At 35.4% G+C, this 19,790-nt stretch overlaps 1 protein-coding gene across 8 annotated transcripts in view; it reads right to left on the reverse strand.

Annotated features, from left to right (window-relative positions):
- Window positions 1–19,790, reverse strand: part of HDAC9 (histone deacetylase 9) — an 856,076-nt gene that overhangs the window by 722,771 nt on the left and 113,515 nt on the right. The window contains exon 1 of one of the 8 annotated variants that reach the window (XM_032873686.1): window positions 3,640–3,709. The exons of 6 other annotated variants lie outside the window; for them this stretch is intronic. In XM_032873686.1, the coding sequence (XP_032729577.1) occupies window positions 3,640–3,655 (16 nt within the window). In that variant the 5' untranslated portion in view covers window positions 3,656–3,709. Of the gene's footprint in view, window positions 1–3,639; window positions 3,710–19,790 lie in introns of those variants that run through there. One more of the 8 variants, XM_032873737.1, reaches the window with a different exon arrangement.

Genomic DNA, 19,790 nt, shown 5'->3' on the forward strand with positions numbered 1-19,790 from the left:
CCCTCAAACTATACACTGAATACCATATAAATTTTTAACATGTGTCATATTATACAATTCACAGAAAGCCCTTATGAGTTTGGTATCATTTTACAGGTAAAGAAACTTAGGCTTAAGAAGGTTAGTAAGATACTCCAAATCAAAAAGTGAGAGAACTTGCGCCATGGCTCTCTGATCTCTTATTAACACACTCATTCCCTTTCCCAATGTTGTCAGTCCGATGAAGACAGGATATATTCTATGAACTACAGCTTCATTCACTTCCTGAAGTTTTGCTCCCCCACTAGTCTGTAAGCTTCCTGAGGGTTGAAGCTGTGATTATTGATCTCTAAATCTCCAGGGCAGGTGATACTCAAAATTTGTGATGAAAGAGTCTAAAGAACAAAAGAAAGAGAGACAGACAGACAGACACAGGACTCATCTCAAGGAAAAACAAATGTCTTTTTTATTCAAGACTTTTAATAAAACATCTAACCCCCAAAACAGCAGTGACATAAAAGCAGTGACAAATATTAAAGATGAGGACAGAAAAAGTCCTTTCAGAAGCATGAGGGCACTGGTATCCCATCACTGGCAGGGGTGACCAAAGCCATCAGAAATTACATCAGTGCCTAAAGAAGGTGAGCATGACAAGCCAAATGGCCGTTCTGCCTCTGTCTCTAACCATACACAGATACGGAAATTTCCAACTGTGAATCCTTTACAAGTTATCAGCTATGTGTTCTTATGAGAGAAAGACATTAGAGAAAAGAAAACACAGGTAATGGAACAGTTCTGCAAAAAAAATGGTTTGTTGTCACCAGTACTAACTAGCCTCTTTGCTTTCTCAAAAATTTAAGAATCCAAGGATGCATTGTAACTATGATCTTTTCCAACTTTACTCCCTCCCTGAAGCAGTCGCAGCTCCATTTATCCCCTACTTTCTCTGCAAAAAGATAGCAAGATTTCAAATCTCTTCCAATGTTTTTATAAGTAAAGCTTGGCTGATCCTATCAAGATGACAAAAGTTCTGTAGCCAATGAAGGAAAAATAAAGATGAAAGATTGCTGAATGCACCCCGATTGCCTGATAAGAGAAGTCAATTATTTTATATCTGATGTTCTCATTTTTAGCTGGAAATTCCAGACAGTGTCCCTTTCAGGAAAGGAAAAATTTTAAAAACACCATTACTCCCCTGGAGGGGAAAAAAAAAAAATTCTCCAAAGTTGTGAAATTAACCTCTTCCCTCATTCACACATTTGGTTCTATTTTTACAGTTGTACCAGTAATCTAAAAGAAAAAGCACTGAAAGTCAATCCCAGGTTTCGAAAATGTCTGACAGTGCATGACCCAGTTCTCTTCAGAACCTCCCAGAAGATTCAGCCAATTTTTATTTCAGCAGTGCATCAGTGTTTATCATTTGTTTTACAACATGGCTGCATGTTCTTAAAAATTGACACAGATGAATTTCACCCATCGTTTACAAAAACTCAAGAGAGACAAATGACCTTAAAAATTAAATCCACCACTGAGGCATGGTTAATTTACTAAAAGAGCATTTCTTTTTTTCCCCTCTCAGTTCAATATTTACTTCCTTACAGCAGTAACTCCACACCCACCCCACCAGCCTCTTTATTTGTCAAGATTTCTGACATATTTCCAGCTTATAATTAGGCATTATGAACATTCACTGTGGGAAATCTATTGCTAGACAAAAGCTTTTCCCTTCATTTTGGTTTAGAGAAACACTGATGACTTTCACCTTGGGAAATCTAAGAGCAACATCATGGATGCATTTTGACTGCATATGTATGAATAAACTGATTTCTTAGGGACAAATGCTCTAACAAGTGATTAAGTCAGACAGATCTGAAACAAAATCCTGGTTGTCTCTTATAGCTGGGTAATCAAAGGCAAGCTGCTTCATCTCTCCATGCCTCCGTTTCGTCATCTATAAAGTGAACATAGTAACACTAAATTTCATGTAGGAATACTAGGGGTATTAAATGAGAAAACCACCCAGTGCCATGTCAGGTACACAGTAAATGCTCAGTCAGTAGCTTTGTCATTATATTAATGACAAAGAGTAAGAATTTCCACAGAGTAGGGGAAGGTCCTCACCTCCCCACTTGCAGCCATCTTCATAATTTCACTACCCTCATTACTAATGAGAAAAGTATCTAGGCAGCTTGCAGCCCTGGAAGGCCTGAGTAGGCCTATAGAGTTCTGTCTCTGAGAGAAAGGACAAGAGTTCAAATGTAAGGCAGCCTCCCAGGCCTAGCAGCATTGCATACATCCAATGACAATACATCCCTTCTCAGGGATGAGAGAAGCCCATGACTCTCCCCTCAACTTGACTTCTCCTTGCTCTGTGAGCAGAGACAAATTTCTGTCCCCTCTTCCTCAAAGAAAGAGGATGGAAAAGACAAGCTCTGATACTCTTTTCAGAGAGAATTAATTTGGTGAGTAAGGGCAAGGAGCTCAAGAGCAAGTAAGATGTCTCCACGGACACTTTTCCCAGCCTCACATCATCAAATAATCAAAAGAAAACAATGTCAGAAAATGACCAAGTATGCTCAGACACATGTTTAGCTTTCTGTCTAAACAGAGCTCATCCCTTCTATCACTCTAATCATTTCAGCAAACAGTTGTGGAGCTAACAAAGTGAGCACTCTGTTCTTAGCACCTTGCCAAGTCTTTACACGTTCAGAGGGTCTCATTGTCTCCGATCCTCAAAAAAATTAATACTTTGGTTTATCTTCATTTTTTCAGGTGAGAAACCAAGGTAAAGAAAGATCAGGAAGCTTCCTCAAAAACACTGGATTGCATGGAACCAAAATTTGACCCCAAATAGTCTAGCCCCAGAGTCTACAATGTTTACTACTCTCCTCTAATCCCACTCCCATTGGCCAAACAACTGGAAAGTTGATTTTGCTTTTTTTGACTCAAAATTCAGCTTTCTGCAATGACATTTCTCTAAAACTTATACTACTGAATGGATAGGAACCTTGAGGAGAGTCTTGGCCTCTTTCATTTAACGTTCAGAATTGGCATATTTAAAATATTGCAACGCTACAGGACAAAAGTGGGGAGCATGCCACAGAGGTGTGCATGAAACGTGGACCCCGAGTCCCTAACTCTTGAAGCTGTGTGACACAGCATGTTCAATCTAGGCACTGTGCACTCTACTTCTGCTTGTATTTGAGATTTTCCATAATAAAAAGTTAAAAGCAATGCAAATTTAAACCACAGGCTAGATAACTGAAGACCTTAAGCTGTTTCAGAACCCAGAGGGACATCTGGGTTCAGTAACTCAATGACTCTACTGACAGTTACAAAGTCTGGATTGCAAGAACTAAGAGTGCAGGAACTTAACTTTCAAAAATTATACTAGTACAAGAATACTGCCCCCCGAGTTTGACTGTGACCTATGTGGGCCAATGAAGATATTGTAGGATTTGAATCTTCTGCCCACTCATGTTTGCTGTTCCTGGAGCTACTGCTGCTGATCGGAAAACCTTCTGCTTCCCCCTTCTCGTAGCAGGTTTATCTTTCCACAGCCTACACACTACTAAAGATGATTTGCATGATCAAACTTAAAAACTTCCACCCTTTATTGTTTTTACAGTTCTCCTAAAAGATTAAAAGGAAGAAACTTACCCATTCTGCTGTACATTCCCTCTTTGCCAAAGTGTGCTGTGGTTTCGAAAACTAGCCCAGTCCTTCTGAACTTTTCTGTATCCGTTATAATATTAAAGAGCCACAAGGAAGGGAAGTGGTTAGTCAACTTGCTAATTTTATCAGTCCCTCCCACTGGTTAAATAGTACCTGATGCTACAGACCCAAAATCAGTTTTCCAGCTCACTTCTCTGCTACAGCACGACTTTATAAAAACAGTCTAACTTGAGGGGAAAGAGAGTGACAATATCTAGTTCGTAGGCATGAGACAGTTAATGAATGAACATTTTATTACTATTAATAAGAAGCCTAACAGACGACAGAAACCAATGATTTTACAAAATGAGGAGGAGGAAGAGACAGAATGTCTGTCAGCTCCACACTCCAAGCATACTCTCAGCTGGGTGGGAAGGGAAGGGATTTTTTAATGCAATCAGAGGACGTGTGGGAAGTCACTGGTGTTTCATTTGTTGATAAATTTTCTGTCCTGGAATAAAGCCAGTTTACCAGATATAGAAACTTCCACAACCTGGGGCCCTGGCTGAGACATTAGCAATTAAAACAGGACCAAGTAGCAGACATGTGCCTCTGGACGAGGGAAAATTAAATAAATGTCTTCTGAAGAAATACTCTGACCTGTTTTCTAGGTTGTAAAAATACCTGCAGTAAATGAAAAGAAAATATAGCACCTAAAGACAGATTTTAATGAAATAAAATAATTCTGATGTGACGATCCAACTCCAAAAGATTGCAATATACAAAACACTGTCACCCCAGAGCTTTATATCACATAATTTTCTGAGCTATTTCAATGTGTGGCATTTGAATTAAATCTGGAGTACTCACTTGGAAGTGTATGTCCCACTGTAACAGGAAAAAGATTTTCCCAAAATCAAAACATTATTGAAGTTCACTAACCCTTGCCTTTGATTGGCTGAGTAACTGAAAATGAGTCCCTTCAGAGAACTTCTAAAAGTGTTATATCATCACATGTGGTGATAGTGATGCAAGATGCAAGAAGAGTGAAATTTGGTAAACTAAGGGAAGCTAAGGAAGCTAGCAATTCATTATGGTCATTTCTCCTTTCTTAGTATTCCCCCTACTCACCTAATCAAACAAGGAAAGGAAAAACTTTGGAGAGCCATTGAATTTATTTCCCATCTTCCTAAGTTTGCTTTCTAATTAAAGCTAAGAAAATGTACTAGACTGAGGTGAAATACTACTCATGCCTTGTTCTGAGATGCCAGCTACAAGTTCCTTGAAGAGCAACAATTGCAGTTTAAGCCCTCAAGGTCATAACTTTGTATCTGAGTTTAAGAGGAGGAGAAAATACCTAAAATCAACATTTCACACCCATGACTCTCTCACTTACATGTGTAGCTTCTGCATCTTCAAGGAAGGGAAAGGAAAAGACACGGAACTCTTGAGCAAAAGAGAATTAACTCTCTCTTTCTCAAAAAAGAGCCTCCCCAGGCTTCTACATTGAGGCGAAATTCTTCAGCCTCTTCCAGAAGCCTTTCTCCATTCAAACATACCAACTTGCCTCCCTCTGAAATCCTAGGGCATATTTCATCATCCTCTCAGTCTAATGATAGATTATTTCTATGTAGTATCTTTCTAGAAGACTGTAAGCCTCCTCAGGACTTAGATACATCCTTGATGCCTACCCAGAGCACTAAGCTCATCAAGCACAAAGCCCCTCCCATTTAAAACAAGTATTTTGCAATAGTCTTTTGCTAACCTAAAACGAAACTCATAGATTCTAAATCCAAACTCTATTCAGCGTGTTTTTCAAAATCAATAAAGAGCTCTGACACATGAATATTTACACATCTCAGAAGTCTTCCAATGCTTGCCCTACTACCCTGTGAGTAAATCCAGATGAAGAGATGTAATAAGAAGTATTCTTACAAGAAAAGTAGGCAAGTGAAAGACTGGACAGTTGAGTGGGCATGAGAATAAAATCCAGTGTTAAGACAAGAAGCAATGAACCAGACTTATTAGCACATGTTTAAGTAAAATGAAAAATAAGATTAACTGAAGTCCAGATAACATGCTAAGGCAAATCGCAGGCCACAGACATAAAGAAAACATGAAAAATGATTACTATTCCTTGTAGGAGCTGAGAACTATTCCTTATTCATAAAAGATTTCAAAGGAGCATGAACTTTCCTTTTTTCAATACTGAACAAGGGAACTACAAATGCATACTGATAGAGCTGTGTATGTTGGTGAAAATACCATGAGCCATGTTGTTGTCAGTGACATGATTTTCCAAATGGCGAACAATTCGTCATAGAGCCTCTAATAATAAAATGTGAAATTATATGATAGTTGTAGTCCTAGAAAATCAGTGTACACCAAAACGGAATAAAACAGTTCTTATATGTGCAGCCAATTTTGTTTTTAGGCTCAAATAATTGTAAACAGGTGTTTCACCCACTATCCAAAGAAATAACTGAAATGCATAACACAAAAATTTTTCCACGTGTAGCAACATCCCTCACATTACCAAACCCTCACATCCATGAAACTAGCCCACTAAATACTAGAAGCACCCTTCGAATATTGTGGCATCTAGAAAACATTCTGATAATTTTCTGACACTTGCCTTAGAGACCAGGACAACCTCATTAAAAACTACTACCCTAGAAAATCCACTACCCTTGGCAAACTCACCTGCTTCAGAAGTCAGGCAGGAATATCAAAAAGTGAAGGAAACATTAAATAAAGACCACAAATTTAGGTAATGTGGGCTACCATCAGCTTCTATCCACTGTGACCCAGAGATTATGAGTAGTACAGAGCCTTCCATCTTTCAAGAGAAAATAGACATCCAGATTTCTTTTTTTTTTTTTTTTTAGATTTTATTTATTTATTTATTTGACGCAGAGACAAAGAGAGAGCACAAGCAGGGAGAGCTGCAGGCAGGAGAGTGAGAAGCAGAGTCCCTGCTGAGCAGGGAGCCCGAGTAGGGTTCAATCCCAGGACCCTGAGACCACAAACTGACCCAGAAGTAGATGCTTAACTGACTAAGCCACCCAGGTGCCCCTAGACATCTAGATTTCTAGGTGAAATTTCATTTCAAAAGATTCTTAACACTCTTAGGATCATACACAAATTTTCTACAGGCTAACGTGATCTCTAACATTAACTACTTGGTCAATTAGAAAAATAGCAACATTTATAAAATACATAATGTCAAAGATACGATATTTAGTGTAACAAGCAGGTGACCAAGCACTTTGATCTAATTTTGTAAAAACAATTATACATGACTTATATAGGACTGACTCTGGAGTATCTGCCAACATGTTAACAGGAATTCTTTACTGAATAATTTTTTTAAATGAACACATAAGGTTTTATAATAAGTAATAAGCAACCAAAAGTATACTTAGTTTTAAAACATTAGAGGACAGTAGCTATGAAAATTTCTTTGAACACAATCAGAAAGGACCACAGTTAAAATGTACACACAAATAAAATTCCTCTCAAATACTAAATTCTGCTCCATGTCAAGCCCTGGTTAAAGACCAGATATAAAAATTAAGCTGCCTGCAAATCAGAAGAAGGATGTGCCCAAATAAAAGGATTTACTACCTTGTGCTCCAGATAATCAGACATTATTTTATCTCCTTTATTAGACAGCTGGAGGCCACACAGGCCAGGATCTAAGACTGAATGTGTGACAACGAAAACACTCAAATAACTGTTGATTAAAAAGGATCTAGGGCTTTAAAAGGTAAAAAAAATAAATAAATAAATTTCCCTATAAGCTAAATAATAATAATTTTAAAAGTTAACCTTTAAAATGAAGGTGCTTTAATAATTTAATTATCTTTTTCCTATTTATAAAATTATTATTAGAAGCTAAGTCATGTTTGAATTCAATAGAATTATTTTATTAACTTTTTCTAAGGCTTAAGAAATACCCTCTTCTGGGGCGGCTAGGTGGCTCAGTCAGTTAAGAGTCTGACTCTTGGTTTCAGCTCAGGTCATGATCTCAGGGTCCTGAGACTGATCCACAAGTCAGGTTCCCCACTCAGCACAGAGTCTCTTTGTCTCTTTCCCCCTGCTCCTCCCCCTACTCTCTCTCTCTCTCTCTGGAATACATAAAATCTTAAAAAAAAAAAAAAAAAAACACCTCTTCTTTATAAGCCAGTTTATCCTTCAATCTGTTGAAGACTTAGACCTTATTTTTACTCAAATAAAAGCTTATTTTCTCCCAAATTAGAAACATTTCAAATCTGGTCCTCTTAGGGACCAAACATGACATCCTTGAAGAATAAGCTAAGACCTTGAAAAATCATACACATAGTAAGACCATTTAAAATGCTCAGGTATACACACTCAAAATTCTGCAATCATTACTGATTTTGGGGGAATTTATAAAAATGTACCACCAGGCTGTATAGAAAAGAACTTTTAGAATCATAGAAATCTGTGTGGAAATGATGATCCGATTTTTGGAAATGTTACTTTTTCTTGTTAGAGAGTAGAATCATGCCAGTGCTTACTTTGAAAGGAAATTCACCCTTTCTCCAGTCTTCAGCTATATGCTGACTAGAGCTTCAGTCCTTAAATATGTTTTCAAGTTTATTCATTTCCATTCTGCAGAATCAGAAGATTGTACAGTTTGTGAACTAGAACTTTCCTTTCAGTTATGTATTTCAATTTTGATGACAAAAGCAGATGTTTGCAGGTTTGAAAGTTTTCTAGTTCAACACTGTTGGGGAATCCAGGGTAAATGCAACAGTTACCACTTACCCAGCATAAAAGGTGATATGAAAATCTCATAAGAATAGTATCATGCAGCATGTCTTTCTGAGGAAAGCATGCCAGATGTAGTCTCTTTAAAAACAGTTTAAGCATTTGACTAAATTTGCTGCTAAGGTGATTATTTTTAGACAAGATCTTGCTTACTGACATATATTGAAATACAACTTTTAAAACTGCCATTGAATACAATATATTTAATACTTGCTGGGAGGGGGTGTGTGTTTGTGTGCGTGTGTGTGTGTGTGTGTGTGTATTCCTCAGTAAATAGGATACACGGTATTCAGCTTCACGAGTAATCAAATAAATGCAGATTGTGAAAGATTAACATTTTTACTTTCAGTTGAGGCTAATATAAGATGATGATAAGCATATGAGGTGAAGAGTATTCTCATATACTACTGATAGGAATGTAAATTGGTAAACCTTCCCTGGAGGAAAAAATTGTCACAGTATATCAAGAATCTTTTTAAAAGCTCATGCTTTTTGGGAGTGACTCTAAGAATCATTTCTAAGGGGGAAAAAAAAAGATGTGAAATGATATTTATGTAAATTAATTTCCATTACACTGTTATTTTAAAATGTTGTTGAACACCTGCAAATTGTCTATATATGCCCAATATAAGGAGAATAATAAAAGAAATTAGGGTATAATTACATGACAGATTATAATACAACTTCGACAAAGTAAGATATTGAAAATATTTAATGATGCTAAAAAATTTATAATACAATGTTAAGTAAAAAAGATACAAAAACATCGGTGTATTACTATCCACATCTTGGAACACAAACATACTCCATTCACAGCCTTCCACCTTATACATAAAATGTATCCACATATTCAAGAGAAAAAGACTAAAAGCCCAGTATGTGAAGAATAATTCTCTCTGGATGGTATAATTACAGATAAATTTTATATTCTTCTTTTTGCCTTTTCTTTTTGGCCAACTTTTCTACTTTGAGCATCAGGAAAAAAATATTTCATAAGTCTGAAAACATCAAAAAATTGTGCAGTACTTTTCATGAATTTCAGAATCTTCTCCATTATCACAGCAGCCTTTACTTGGTCTTTTGGCTTCAAAAGTATTTTTTATTGTTACTTTGGCTTTGTGGATTTCTCATTTTATTCCTTGATAAAGTGAAGCTTGCCTGGCAACTCAGACAATTTAGGGTGAAATCAACTTTATGTCAATATGTTATGTTATGTTAATGTCTCATCTGGTCATCTTAGCTACTCCACAAGATTCAATTACTCTTAAAAACAGACTGCTAAAATCTACATCCAATTTATTGCAAAAGGAATAAGCAAATTTTTACCTGGGACAATAGTAACAGTGAGTGTTGAATTTAAATCAAGTGAATGAGAAAGGAATCCATCTTCATCTAGTCTCCATAATAACAAACACTTGAAAATTTTAACTCTTTTAATGATCTCAGTAATCTTGAGGGTTAAGTTTTCTTCCATCTATTTCACAGATGAGGAGACTAATTTTCCCAAAGACTAGTAAACTGACCAAAGTCTCGTATTTGGTAAATGGAGGACCAGAACTAACTACAGATAATTTTGACTAGAAAATCAATGTCTAGCATATAAAAAGTTTTTTTTTTTTTTTTTGGACTCCAGATAGTTCACCTGTGGTGATCTTAAAATTACAGACAACTTAAAAAACCAAATTTTTGAAGATTATGAAATAAATTAGATTCCAAATGAGAACAAAACATGCTTTTGTTCTCTGCAGTTACTATAGTGGAAGATGAAATAACCAAGAATTGGCCAAAAAAAAAAAAACCACACAACTGAATATATAATTGAGGTGATGTTTTCTGAGCCAAAAATCAAAACAAATGACACAGAAATGATCCCAGAGTCTCATGCTTCATGTAGCCATCATTTGTCCAGTGTTTAATGGGGATTTAAAAAAGTTTAAATTAGCAGATCTTGCATATCATTTGTAAATAATAAAGAAAATTCACATTTTTTTAATTTAAAGGGAAGATTTTAACTAATATACAAGTAATATATTGTCAAATCAAATAACAGAAGAAATGTATGAAGACAGAAGTAAAAACCGCCTCATCATTCATACTACAAAAATAGCCATTGTTGATGTGGTAACCTTCCATACTTCTTTCTATTCACACACAAAACACCATAGTAGTACTTAAGAAAATGAAGGCTGGTTAAATTGGCCAAGTGGGATAGTTGATGACATGAGACAAGGTTTGAACAGACATGTGTCCAACTCCCACAGGAGTGTTTTTTCTACCTCTCGTTTGCCTAGCGTAGGGGGATGGGCAGAACACTCCACAGACATAGAAACTGAAGTATGGCATCACTTTGTCTGTTTTTCATACTTTTCGAAAATCCAAAGTCTTAGATGGTTGACTCTGCCCTTTACTACTACTTCCCTCTGAACAAATCACTGAATTTCCCCCAGGCTGACCTGTAAATAATGGTGTTAACTTCCAAGAGGTCTTAAAGAGTCAATGACTCAGTCACTAAATGGAATTAAATTTTAGTACTTAAAAATCTGTTTTAGAACAACACAACACTCAACATAAAAATGCAATGCTAACCTTTAGAATTTTAAATGAACTAATTAAGATACCATCTGAGCCATGTGTACTGTACAATACAACCCATTCTGCAAAGAGGAACAGATAATCAGTTCAACAAATAATAGCCGGCTGTTACACTTTCTGCGGCATAAACTTCGTATTCCACCAAGTTTAAAAATAAATCTTTTACTCACCTTTGATTTATTCTCTCTCTCCTTACATTATTACTATGCCCTACTATGGAATGCCTCCTTCTGCTGGGTTAAAGTGTACTTTTGAGTATTAGAACACCGAGGATCAGAAAAGGGTCAAAGAGTTCCACATGTTCTTTATTTGTTTCTAAATACAATGCCTAAAAACCACCCAGAATTCCCAACATTTCTTTCAGGACCTTATTCCAAGGTTGAGAAACTTAGATCTTTAAAACAGTCCTGGGTTCTAGCTGTTTACACAAAGACTGTGTTGTACTAAGTGAAGATTATACCCTGCACCAGGCAGCGAAAAGGAAGTAGTGCCCAGACCCATTTCTTACCGGCCCATTGTGAAATGCAATTACAATATCCTTTATTTCCTGGGATACAAAGGGACAAGTCCCTCACCAAGTCATACACAAGCCAAATGACCTGCATTCCTTTAAAGTAATTTCCACCAAGTGATAATCACTTTCCCCCGGTGCAAATATGTGACTTCCCTTTCTGGAAATGGTCCGGGGACCTTGCAATGTCTTGTTTAACAATAATAATTGTGTTGTTTCACTCCCGTCTATTCCCCTAAGAATTAAACTGTTTTTATTTCTCAAGACTAGGGAGTCTCAGGGAACATTTTGGGATTTTCCTAAGAAATATCCATAATATGCTACCATTAATTCGATGTCTTAGAAATGTTATTAAATGCTCTGGCCTTTATTTTCTCATTTATAAAATGGGGCTAATAATGCCTATTTCACAGAATTGTGAATATTAAGCAAGGTCAATTACAGAAAGGGCCAGCACATTGTAAAGGTTAAAAATTGATTAACCACAACACTACAAGTAAGCATAAATAATATTTATGTAGTTTTCTCCTCTCTACTCTGAGAGGATATTATAATGACTCTGTCTGTGTGTGTGTGTGTGTGTGTGTGTGTGTGTGTGTGTGTTCTTTCAATATTTTTTAGGTGGCTGTAGGCTCATTCGGGTACTTTTTCTACGAGCTTTACCATACGGTTTTTTAAATCCTTTTAAGATCCATAATCCTATTGAATCAGGAATAAAATGTATACTTAGTTTCAGGCAAACAATAGTTCAACAGAAGCCCCTTCAATTTTTAATTACTCCCTCTTTCTTCTTCACGTTCACTGCTATTCTCTGATTTTTTAGTCTTGAAAGCCAGTCAGGGTACATTATTTATGTTATATTCAGTAGGGAGGAAAAGAAGAAAAGGAATTTTATTCAGGACACTAACTCTAACCTTGAAATGTTATTTTCTGAACATTTGTTCTGCTCACTGAGCAATTTTTGTCTTCAAGTCAGATGTCTAAATACAGTGCTTGAGCTCTGCTTAAAGGCTAAAAATATAGACTTCGGCGCAAGGTGATGGTTACAAAAGAAGGTGTTTAGAATATGGTTCAATAGAAGCTAAGGTAATTGAGCATTAGCTATATAGTTCAGCCTGAAGAATTTCTGATCTACATTGAAGCTTTGGAGTCAAATCTCAGGCCATTATCCTTCGAAATACATTTTCCTTGAAAAGAGAGTCAGTTAAATAAGTGGTTTCCTGAAATCCTCCACCAGGTCCTCAGTTTTCATCATTTAAAGACTGAAAGTCATGGAAGCCTTTGTCAGCCTTTCTCTCTCTAAACAGAGTACCTATAAAAACATGTTCCACCAAGCATACTGAGTCTGAACAGGAAAACTGGCCACAAAGCTCATGCAGTATTTCCCTCCTCTAGAGAACAATCTGTGGATAGAAGCCAATGAATAATTATGATGCTCACTACTACCTTGTACAACATGGCAAATCGTACAGAAAGCTTATTATCCTCCAGGATACAGAGATGACTGTGACTCTGTTTCAGACTCACAGACAGAGCTCTGCTCTTCAATCTCACACTCGGTCTTCCTCAGGCACACTAAAAATAAAGCATCGAGGTTGGGATGGGAATGGTAAAATAAAAGAAAGAATTATCCTAGAATGGATAAACCTGACTCTGTTTTCCAATGACAGTGAAGACCTTTTAATGTTTAAGATTTTATTCCTTTTGAGAAATTGGAAAAAAAAAATTGGATGAAGAAAGGGAGATTAGGTTACATAATAAAAATTTTGATGTTCTCATGAGGCAAGTATTGCCTGAATGAGTGAATGAATGGAATGAGTCATAACAACACTAGAAAATCTCAATACATTATCATGAAATCCTCTCCTCAAGTATTTATTTTAAGTATATCTCATGAGGCTATCCCAACATTTTTAATACTTTCTCTCCAGTGCCTAGAAATGCAACAGAGGTACTTCCTTATATTTGCTGAATGGATGAATATTTTCCTTTTCCTTCCTTTTTAACTTTTTGATCGTTTTTAAGGTTAATGCACAATTACTTTCTCAAGCCTCTGAGAATTCCCCTTTCGACACTAGACAGAAGAGATAAGTGAAATGGAATCATAATTCCTTAATAAAATTTTCGTGTAAAAAATAGTAGTTGGCCAATGTACACATAGAATGTGAATTAAGCCTTTGAGAAAACTAGCTTCTAGGCAACATTTGTCCTTATTAAAAGGGTAAAATGCAAACACACATTCATACTGGGAAGACATTTGACCAATTTTTTGCATCATCTTCATCATGAAGTCATTGGGTAGAGAAGATCAGAATATAAAAATTTCCCTAATCATTTCATTTATTCTTATCTCATAACAATCAGAATTGCCTAACCACTACTTTTTAGTAAGAATAAGGGTTAAATTGGTAATATGAAAGCCAAGTAGGCAGATAGTGAGACAAAATAGCTAACACAGGGACAAGAAAAATTATATTCTAAAGGAAGTCTCTATCTGGACTATGTTGTGTCAAATGTGTTTAATAAAATGTAGTATATTACATTTGAATATTTTTTGTAAATAAGCTTTTACTCTTTTTAGAATGATTCTGGCAGAGTTTAAGTTGTGCTTTATTTTACAGTGAATTCTATATGTATCTGAGATAGCAGTCCAATATCTTTCAAATTTATCTCTAAAATGACAGAAAATTTACTTCAAAACTTGGTAACTTCTACATCCATGTTTCTGAGTTTCCAGATTGGACTTTCAGAATGGAATACTCACTACTATAGCAGAGGTAGCTCTTGTTACGGGATTAAAATGCTTCAACAGAAAAAAAAAAAAAAAAATCACTTTTCACTCTTGCGCTACACCAAACACTTCTTCATACCTTCCAAAGTGACCTTTTAAAATTGAATGTAAAATGCATAAAAGATTATGTCTCTCTCCATATGCACATATTCACAATGTCCTAGGGCATTATTTTACCAGGAAAATTCCTGATATTTTAAAGTCAATTTTAAAACAAACAAAAATACTTAAGAAATAACTGCATCTTATAGAATTTTAAGTACTTCTCTTTCACCATGTTACATAAAAGGCATATCTAAATTTAGACATATGTAGATAAACATGCCAATCCTTGAAAAACCCTAGACCACAGAAGTTCTAGGGAAAAGTCTGTATTATATTAAACATGAGACTCCATTTCCTTGTTTTGAATTATTGGTGCTGCTGTGGCAACAGCACAATAGAGAACTTTGTTGCACTCTCAGCAGAGCTATTTATATTATTTAACCTCTTCCCTGGGAGTTCTTCCTCTACTGAGTTCTTCCATTATTTTAATAAAGCAGTCCATTCAAAGATTTTTTTTTTAATTTTTTAAAGTCATTGCTATATGTGAACAAACAACACATGCCTTTAAGCTGTTTAGGGCAAACATTCTAGACACGAAGCTAATCATTTGACATGTTTTAAGTACCAAAATACCCATTTAACAGATCATGGAAATAAAAGGATAATTTCTTGTAACTGAAAGGAACGGCATATGATTTCTAAATGCTCTAAAATTTTACCAAAATACCCAGAAATGGGAAACTGTTAAGTCATAATTAAAACACTTCAAAGGAGGAGCTTTCTACAAAATCGAAGTTCAAGGTGGTATACCTTCCTGATTGGAGGATGTTGCAAGTGTAGGGTTAAGCAAGTGCAGTGACACAGACTGGGAAAAAAAATAACCTTAAACTTTAGTTCCATAAACACACACGTCATAAACATTTTTTTAATATGTATCCTCAAGAACCAGTAATATTAACCAAACAAAGAGAGAATTCATCAATGAAATTTAAATCGGTGACCTGTTAAACCATGAACATTTTCTTTAGTTAGGAAATCGGCCAATCATTTAGTCGGATCAAGTGTAGGACCTTTCATGAAATCTTTTGAACACAGTAATTGAAATTTAAGTCCCATCTCTGGAAATCAAGACACCTGAAAGAAGTTGTTAGGTACTGAGAAAATGAGGTAGGAAATATAACTACCCGTGACTCCTCTCCAATGACTAAGAAATGTCTGGAGTAGGGGGTAGTGCAAGGCAATATAATAGAGTAAAGCAAAGTGGAAGCAAAGGACTATAAATACTATACATAAATGAAAATTCCACCTTTCTAGATTTATTGGTCATTTCCTGCACAGACCTGGTCTCCATGTACAAGGAAGTTCCCATTTTTCATCAACTAGCCAAGACCTTTCCCTCTTCTATCCACTTAGGCTTGCTCTTCCAGCTGTCTGCCCTCCTTCTTTTTTTCCTGGCAAATGTACTTGTTTAAATATTTTTTTTTAGGATTTTATTTATTTATTTGACAGACAGAGATCACAAGTAGGCAGAGACGCAGGCAGAGAGAGAGGTGGAAGAAGGCTACCCGCTGAGCAGAGAGCCCGATGCGGGGCTCGATCCCAGGACCCTGAGATCATGACCTGAGCCTAAGACAGAGGCTTAACCCACTGAGCCATCCAGGCGCCCCAACAAATGCACTTGTTTAGACTTAGATCAGTTATCTTGTCTGTCAGCTTGCTCAGTGTCACCCCACTCAAGAGAGCTTGTCCCTGCTTCTTCAGCGTCACAGGCCATCATCCCTACTTCTGCCTGAGTGCTCCCATTTTATCATTATGAAGGTGTTTTTATCTAGTTCTCTCACTCAAGTCAGGCCTCCTCAAGGGCAAGAGTCCACAGAAAACTCATTCATTCATCCTTGTATCTTTTTTTTTTTAAGAACTGCACTATGATTACTGAACGACTATAATAATAGTATCAAAACAGATTTAAAATTAGTAATAAAAAACCATAACATGTTTTTTAAAATTACAACCTTCCAAAGTGATTTAAAATGTGAATTTGCTCATATAATAGAATGTAAGAAGACATTTATGGTCTAGAAGAAAAATAATAAGGATACAAAAAGAAAAATTGAGGAGAAAAAGACAAAGAAGCCACTTCTGTCACTGTCTGCTATGACTATGACCAAACTTAGTAAATATTCTCCTATAAAAATGTTTGAAGTGAATATTATAAAGGCTAAAATGAATAAGCATTATTTCTAGTTTTATATTTGGCTCATAAAAAAAGTAAATTGGGTAAGCTGTCATTCCAACTATTCATTATTTCTTTATAAAATGTAACACCACCCACTTTCTATGGGAAAAAAAAAAATCACATATTCTCTCTTATTAAAACCTATGCCCTCTAGAGGTGCTCTGTCAATCTGAGAAATGGCATGTCAGGAGACATAATATGCTTCAGAGACAGATGTCCCTATTCAAAATGCATGTACAATGATCAATCACAACTCAAAACAGTCCTGAAAACTCAAGTGCCACACTTAAAAAACAATTACAGAAAGACATGTTAAAATAACATCAAAAAGCTTGATACATGCTGAATGCATTACCCAAGAAATTCAAAAGAGTATTTGTAGAACATAAGAGGATTTTGTTTTGCTAAGTTTCCACATAAGAATTTAAAAAGTACAGTTAGACGAAATACTGTGCCAAAGTCCACACCTGCTCTTGGGTGAACTTCCCTTGCCTTATGCTACAAGTTAGCCTTTCAATATCCACACCTGGCCTATCATTAATTCCATTTCAAGTTTCATAAAGAATTTAGTTCTTGTCACTCATAAGCAGGCCTTTGATTTTATTTCATATGTGTGTAATCTTAACACAGAGTAAACATATTTTTGAGATTATAGGATTATACATGCCTATCTCATTTATTATAAAAAAGACACGTAATATTCCATTGCATGAAAATACCCCAAATTATTTATCCATTTTCCTATTGATGGATATTTGGTTTTGATTCTGGTTTTTCAGTATTATGAACAATGCTGAAATAAACATTTCTGTACATGTCTTGTGTACACAGGAGTATCTCTGTGATATACCTCCCAGTGGAATTGCTAGATGGGCCCTAATAATGCACACAACTTGACTACATATTTACGAATATACTGCTCTCAGAAGTGGTACTAATTTACACTTCTCCCCAGTATGGTAGAATTTCCTACCGCTCCACATTCTCATCAATACTTGGTATTGTTGTACTTTGTTATTTTGTCAGAACAATGGTTGTGCGCAATTGCATAACACTGTAGCTTCAATTTGCATTTCCCTGATCATGATTTTAGGTTGTTTAGTGGCCATTTAGATTTTGTTTTATCAAAATTGACTATTCTTGTTTGTCCTGTTTTCCCTGGGTTACTTATTTTTCTTTTTTGATATCCTGAATGTTAATCCTTTGTCATATTTATGTCACACATATCTTTCCCCAGTCTTTGACTTGTTTCTTTTTCTTTCACTGAACAAATTTAATATTCATAATTATTGTTCATAATTATCAATCCTTTCCTTTGGTATAGTGTTTTGTATTTTGCTTAGAAAATTCTTCCATTCTCTGTATCATATTTTCCAAATTTGTATTTAAATGTAAATCCTTAATTCATCTGAAATTTTGTGCTTTTATGAGGTAGGGATACAAATTCAATTTTTTGTCCCAGTACTATTTATTGAATAACTCATCTCTTTGATGATCAACAATGCCACCTTTGTCATATATCTGGTTTCCACATATAAATTGGTGCTTTCTTGGCAATGTAGTCTAATCCATTTGGCTATGCATCATGTATAATATTAGGGTTTTGTAAGAAGTCTACATATGTCTTAATGCCATTCTTCCCATTTTTTTCTCTTTTTATTCATGACTCTCTTTTCTTTCCTTGGCCCTTTATTTTTTCACATAAATTTGAGAATTAGCTTGTTGAATTCCATAAAAAAATCTGTTGGGTACTTGATTAGAATTCCATAACTCAATTTGAGGAGAATTAAAAATTTAGTAACACTGAATATTTCAATTCATGAGGATAGTATCTTTCTCTATTTATTTAATTCTTCTCAAATGCCTTTCATTAAAGATCATCTTTGTACAAGAAGGTATTTTTTATCTTTTATTCAATTTATTCTTAGGCTCTTTTTTAGCATGTGCCAAATGTTACAGACATCCTCCATTGTATTTTCTAACTATGGAAATACATTGTCTTGATCTTTGTATCCAGCGCTCATTGTACATTCAGTGCTCCTTGTATGCATTTTGATTATGAATCAATGAATGACAAAATGTTGTGATATTTACATGAGAAATAAAATTCTGTAACGATGATAAACCATAAACATACTATTGGGCATTATTTTGTTTTAATTTCAGTTAAGGTAAAATTAACATGGGGGAAAATTCAGACAAGAATTAACTAAAATTTTAGAGACAAATTTCAGAAGAAACTAAGGGCAGGCAGAAAGTGTTGCAGAAGGCAACATTCCAGACATCAAGAAGAGAAAGTTAAAATCAAGGGTGAAACATTCTTAAACATTTTTTTAAATATGATTCATAATAAGAGGTATAAAATTACTTATTGTAGAAAAAATTATCCTTACGTCTTACTGACTCTGTGATGGAGTTATACTATAACACACCCACCCACCCACACACACACACACACACACACACACACAGACACAATACTTAATTTTAAATATATTGTGTACATATTTAGTATTTTAAAATACATATATATTGAAACATGTTCCTATGAAGAAACAATATGTTTACAAGATTAACATATAATCAAGAGACTGAAAGGAGTGTTAATTTCCAGATGTGAAAAGCACCCACCCAACACTGCTAAGGTTTTTAAGTAATGCTTCTCTTAACTGGAATTGTTTGATCCAAATGTGATAACTATACTTTTAGTATGGCTAGCACTCATCTTAGAAGAAAATAAATGTTGGCAATACTGCTATTCTTTAACAATTTACTGCATTACTAAAATTCACATTTCCAAAGTTCTATGTAATCCAAATCAGAACTTTTGGTGGTAAAAGAAAAACAGCATTCGATGCCCAGTCATTGTTCAGCAAATGCACTATTCTACATTACCTGAAAATTGTTTCTCATGCATTTTACTCTGTCCCCCATCAAAGTCTGGAATTTAGATTTCTTACTTCATTCAGTCACTCAATGATTTATCAAATATTTATCAAATTCAGTCTATATGCTGGGCACCTTAATACATTCTAAAAATACATTAGTAAATAGAATGTGCCTGGCTCCCAGTCTCACAGAGGCTTACGGGCTCCTGGAGAAGACAGATGTTAAATAAGAACTCACTATTCTGTATTAAAGTGTTATGACAAGGGAAGTGCGGGATGCTATGAGTACAACTGGGG

Source organism: Lontra canadensis, unplaced genomic scaffold (assembly GCF_010015895.1).
Source record: "Lontra canadensis isolate GAN:19392208 unplaced genomic scaffold, GSC_riverotter_1.0 scaffold2, whole genome shotgun sequence".
In the NCBI taxonomy this organism is placed as follows: domain Eukaryota; kingdom Metazoa; phylum Chordata; class Mammalia; order Carnivora; family Mustelidae; genus Lontra; species Lontra canadensis.